The sequence below is a fragment of the Propithecus coquereli genome, unplaced genomic scaffold, assembly GCF_000956105.1.
Source record: "Propithecus coquereli isolate 6110/MARCELLA unplaced genomic scaffold, Pcoq_1.0 Scaffold557, whole genome shotgun sequence".
Classification (NCBI taxonomy): domain Eukaryota; kingdom Metazoa; phylum Chordata; class Mammalia; order Primates; family Indriidae; genus Propithecus; species Propithecus coquereli.
The window spans coordinates 986866-992865 of record NW_012151474.1 but is presented as its reverse complement, the minus strand read 5'-3'; the positions used below and the strand labels follow the sequence as shown (position 1 = coordinate 992865).

At 52.1% G+C, this 6000-nt stretch overlaps 1 protein-coding gene across 2 annotated transcripts in view; it reads right to left on the bottom strand.

Annotated features, from left to right (window-relative positions):
- The window catches only part of BANP (BTG3 associated nuclear protein), an 84545-nt gene that overhangs the window by 18593 nt on the left and 59952 nt on the right, over nt 1-6000 (bottom strand). For both annotated transcript variants that reach the window (XM_012657676.1, XM_012657675.1), the window contains one exon: nt 5712-5879. In XM_012657676.1, the coding sequence (XP_012513130.1) occupies nt 5712-5879 (168 nt within the window). The remainder of the gene's footprint in view (nt 1-5711; nt 5880-6000) is intronic.

Genomic DNA, 6000 nt, shown 5'->3' with positions numbered 1-6000 from the left:
GCCACGGCACTCTAGCCCAGGCAACAGAGACTCTGTCTCAGGAAAAAAAAAAAAAAAATCAACTGATTTTGACAGTTCTCACTCATTCAAAAATACAACCAAGAAGAATGGCAGTCCCCAGGGTTCTAAAAATCATAGAAGACACGATTTGTAGGTGTGATATAAATGGTTTTCAAATCTAAGATTCAGATTATCAAAATTACCATTTATTCAATAGCTCACTACAACTGTGCAATGTGAAGACTACTTTAAGTCCATATTTTATAATTTACACTGATATTAAAGTCTAGTGCAAAAAAACTGCACAGGTTGCTTGTCCATGATCAAGAATAGTCCAAGAGCCACGGCAAGCCACGGGAGATGAGGGTGCCCCCTGCTGACGTAAGTCCAGGGGGAACTCAAGAAGGCGCCAGACCGTCCCGTCCACTATAAGGCAGAAAAGCAGAGACACGGCACAGCCGTGGCAGGGCTGCTCCCCTCACCTGGCCTGGCTCTCCCAGCGCCCCAGGAACGCACCGGCAGACGTGAAGAAGCTGCACACACAGATGTGCCGGCCGCGGTTTCCAAGAGCTGCTTCTCTGCAACCCTAAAGCACTGGCCACTGTCTAATCCCACCTAAGGGTTTCGGCTCGCCCATGAGAGGCGTGGGGAAAAAAGGCTGAATTATATTTTAAACAATAAAATCCAGCCATCCAGCCATCTTAAACTCGAGCACGTATAAAATTTCACACGGTGTTGCCAGATAGGAGGGTACAATACAGATGATTTCATAACTTGACTTTTAAAACCCCTTGGAACTCCTGCTTTTATGGCTTGTGTTCGAATTGGCCGCACTAATTTAACTGAACAGACTGGCCTTGGCTCGGAATCCCATCCCCAGTATTTATTTGGAAGTTGCTTTTCTGTCTGCTGTAATTGAAAAGTAAACGAGACAACCCCAGCTAGAATTACTACCAATTCCAAATTAATACGAGTCTGGCTTAATTACATTTTGCTGGAACATTTCTGTCACTGACCACCTTAAATATCAGATCAGCTTTGTCAGGCCAAGAGCAGTTGCAAAAAGAACAAAGATTCCAAAGTCCTTTACCCTAACTATCTACTCTGCTTCATCTAACTTTGGCCAAGTGTGAAGTACATTAAAACAGAGGACTTGTAAATCAACTGAGGTTTACAATATGGGGCACTTTTAAAAGAACATGCTCTATCCTTCCCTTAAAGTGTATTCCACGCCGGCGCTATGTAGACGGCAGCCGTGGGTGAGCTTCTGGCTGCCAGCAAACTCCGCGGGAAAGCGGCGCTTGTCTGAGTTTCCCAGCAGTAGCGCGAAACTGGACATAACAGCTCAGGAACTCATTCTTGCTTCTTCCTAGACAAATAAACACCCAAAGCCGCAGGAGTACAGTTGCGCCAATCGCCCTCACAGGGTTTTTGAGAGGCTCACTTTAAACGTGACTCTCGTTCCCAGCCACGCCTGTGTGTCCACTCCGCCTCCGGCACCGGGCACAGCGTCCCTCTGCAGAGAGCGGGGCGCAGCTGCGCACACGGGATGCAGGCGTGAGCAGGACACGCTACTGAGGAACAGCCCGATCTTCAAGCGATGAAAGGTCCTGCCGGACTCGCTCGCCGGAGCCAGCTCAGGGGAGCCAGCTGAGCCTCGGGGTCCCTGGACGCTCCACGCAGGGACCTGCCCCAGCGCACACGCGGTGGCTGCGCACAACCCACGGGGTCACACAAACCCACTGCATCGCAGAAGAGCCCTGACATGTTTATAAACAAAGAAACAAAGTAAAGAAACACAACGACTGTCCAACTGAATTACTGTTATTCCTCTGAAAGAAACACTCAAAACTGGAAGAGAAACAAGCCCTAAGTAAATAAATGTACAAATAAACGATAAAACCACAAGCTGCGGTAAAACGGAGGTGAGACGACCTGCGCTGGAGGCAGAGCACCCGAATCTCCAGCCGCGCAGTCGGACGCAGACCCCGGCCAGCCAGGCACCGCCGTGACTTACCACGCTCACTTAACATGGCCACCCCCCAAACGCCGTCTTGGGTGGCAGTGTCAGCATTGCACAGGTGCTTTTAGAAACGTGGAATCTCGGGAGACTCTGCACATGCACTAAACGGAATCTGAATGTGACCTGACTGCACGGGGGTCCACCTGCGTGCTGGAGGTGAGGGCTCTCCTCCGCGCCCTCTTACCCAGGAGCCCGACTCCGCCTGAGCCCCGCCAGAGACAGGAGGCACCACATGGCAAAGCAACCAGCCACGGACGGAAAGTGCCACGCATTCCAAAAACACGTGGAGGGCTGACCCTGCGTCTAGCCCTGGGCTAGGCCACGGGGACCCAGGAGGAAAACGACAACATCCCAGATGGGCTGCAATTTACCTTCCAGAACCTGCCGTTCCTGCGCCCACCCCCGTAGGACCCACGAAGCCACTGCCGTTCTCCACTGATGTGCCACCTCCTCAGGCATTTCATGGCCCTGGTGATCAGACCTTGTGAGATCTGAATTTGCAGCCACTTCCTCTAACCCTTCCCCCAAAGGCACTGATTTCAGATCCCACTACCCCCTTGAAAGCCTGTCTCTGAACAGTTCCTTAAGTGGCTCCAAACGTTACCATTGTGACCACGGGTCGCACGAGCTCAGAGCCGGGCAGGATCTCACCGTGCACAGAGCTCCTCCGCGAGTAAAGCACCTGCAGCCACCTGACCCTGAGGAGGCCACGTCGCACGAACGTAGCTGACCAACCGCTCTGCTTCCCACGCTGCCACCTGCAAATGCTCTGCGGCTACATTTCCAGCTGTGAAATTTCATCTCATTACATTTGCCCCTTCAAGATCTTTTAGTACCCTGATAACGTAGACCAACCCGTGCAGCGGTTGTGTCAGGCCATGTAGTGAGAGCTGCTTGCTCATGAAGGGCCCCGGCGAGAGATGTAACTTGGGTTTCGATTCCCCGCTGGATGAAATAAACCACTAATCTGACCAAATGGACACAGCTTGACAACCACCCCCTCGTTTTTCACGTCTGGAATTCCCATGGGGTTCTTCTAGATCTTCTCTCTCTCTCCTCGCAATGTCCCTTTTTCCCTTTAAATCCTTGAGTGTATTAATAGAGGTTTTTGTGTCCCGGTCTTTAAACTCCAGACTAGGTCTCTTTCCATCAACGGGTTTTTCTGGTCTTGGGTCACTTTCCTGCTTCTTGGTATTGCTGATTGGACACTGGACATTGTGGATTTTGCTTTTTCGGGTGTCTAGATTTTGTCGTCTTTCGTTTTAAAAGTGCTGTTACTTGTGATTCGGTGTGATCTTTCCAAGGCTGCTGTTAAACTCTGCCTTTACTCTGGGGGCAGTTCAGCCCCGCTAGTAGGCTCTGCCTTCTGGCGCCTCTCGGGGAAGCCTTCGCTGACCACGGAGGACCTGAACCCTCCAGCTGGTGGGAACCTGAACACCCCTCAGCCCAGAGCGAGCCCAGGAGCATTAGGCTCAGACACCCGCCACCCTGTGCTTGGGGCACGCCTGTCTTCAGATCCGGCAAACGCTCCAGGGAGCCCCATGCGGACTCTGGAGCTCACTTTTTTTTTTTTTTTTGGAGACAGAGTCTCACTGTGTTGCCTGGGCTAGAGTGCTGTGGCGTCATCCTAGCTCACAGCAACCTCCAACTCCTGGGCTCAAGCGATCCTCCTGCCTCAGCCTCCCGAGTAGCTGGGACTACAGGCATGCGCCACCATGCCCGGCTAATTTTTTCTATATATTTTTAGTTGTCCAATTAATTTCTTTCTATTTTTAGTAGAGACGGGGTCTCGCTCTTGCTCAGGCTGGTTTCGAACTCCTGAGCTCAAACAATCCGCCCGCCTCGGCCTCCCAGAGAGCTAGGATTACAGGCGTGAGCCACCGCCCCTGGCCTGGAGCTCACTTTTGTGAACTCTCTCAAGAACTCGATGCCACAACTGTCAGCTGCCTCAGCCTCTCTGAACTCCAACCTGTGCCCTCAACCCGGTGGCACAGCTGCGCCATGCGTGGAACCTCCTTCACTGCCCCGAGGTCCAAACTGTGCCTCCTGAAAGAAAGCCAGGGTGACAGCAGGGTCACCTCCTTGGGGGGTCACGGTCCCGTGCAGGTTGGTGCCCAACGTCTTAGAACAGCTGTTCACAGGTTTTCGTCCCGATTGCATCTGGTTCCTGTGACAAGGTCACGACTGAAAACAGAAATCCCCTCCCCATGAATTTTAAACAGCATTTTATTTAAAACTATAAAACTAATGCAGTGTTTACTGGAAATAATTGGGGAACTATAGTACGATACAAAGAGAAAAATGCAAATGATAATCCCACCACCCAGAGATAGCCACTGCTAAAATTACCACACACAGATCTTTAATCACGGTCCGCATGTAGCTCTACGTTTTTAATAGAAATGATAGAAATGGGATCACACCATAACTGTAGTTTTCATGTGTGTGTTCCTACTCCCGGTTAATGACATTCAGCAGCGTATCTCAGCTCACGGATTCCACTTCTGTAACTCCATTTCCGTAGCCACAGGCCACTGTGCCACACGGTATTTCAGCAAATGCGTTTGACCCACGCGCAGGACTGCCACCTCTCTAAATTCCCGAGATAGCATCCCTACTCGCAATAGAAAGGCCTGGATTCCCCACTAAGAGCTTCTTCGATACATGCCGCTCAGAAGAGCACTGCTGTCGGGGCACGACGTGGGTGGCCTGCTACAGCCCATCTTCAGGAACCCTTGGCAACGGCCACGGCCAAGTATCTGATAACTACCAAAACAACTGCCGAGCCACTTCCTGCAGGATGCTCGGAAGGACTCTGAGCTCTCCAGGAGACCTGGTTTGTAGCTTGCAATGTTTCCAGAACAAAGAGTTTGGCCCACAAAGACCCCACTCAGAAGAGCTGGCCCTGCCCACAGCTGCCCCAGGTCCTGACCCACGTCCGAGCCAGAGCTCGAGTTCCAGGAGCCACTGCCAAGGAAGCTACTGTGGGAGTTTAAAAAGAATTGTTTTAATTCAAATATTTATTCAAATATTTTGGGATGTCTTGGGTGAAGGGCAATTTAAAATCACATTGTCATTCCTAGCAAAAATTTTCCCAAGGAAAAAACAATCCTTCCAGCAATGCCTCTAAGAGGAATTTTTTTCCCATTATCTTGTGGATAAGTCTAGCTGAGGCCAAAAATTCAAAATAAGAATAAAGAGTATAAAAATTTGGAATCCACCCAACCCTTCATCTGCAGTCACCATGCAAGTAACAGTAACACAATAACCTTACTGTTACTGCCGTTATGCTACGAGCCAAGCAGACCGCGGAGGGAGGAGGTGAGCAGGCTTTAGGCGCACCTGTCCAGGTCCTGACCCAGCCCCTCTCTCTGCCTCAGACCGACATCAGCGGGCAAAGGCCTCCGCACCCACTACCTAGAAAACCTCCAGGGTGGCCCAGCAGGTCCTCTGTCCCGCAAGGCGGAGCCTCGAGTGGGTCTGGCTGAGGTTTTCTGCCTGGGAGGTGAGCGCACAGCGTGGAGGCTTCCCGTCCCGAGCGGCTGCCGCAGATTGTGCAACGCGCGCCGGCCTCGCTCGGGACTGTGCCCCTGGGAGCTCGGCCACGCGGAATGCGCTCGAGCTGGAGGAGAGAGTGCGGCTCCCGCAAAGCAGAGAGAGTGCGGCTCCCGCAAAGCATAAGGTGTACCTGAGGCACTGTAGGAGGATGAGGATGGCGTTCTCCGCGAGAAGCTCTTGACCGCCAGGCTCTGGCCCCGCTGTTTCCGCCGCCACGCCGTCCGACACTTGGAGTCGATGCTCTGCTTGATCCGATACCAGTCAGATTCCGTGATCCCAAATTTATAGAAAAGGTGGCCTACGAGAACACATCGCAAATAAGAGCTGTGAGACGAAGGCCTTCCTCTAGGGACCGGCTGGTTGGGAGCAGCCGCCGCACCCCCAGACGCACCTGCGGGGCCTGAGCCCTGCTCCGTGCA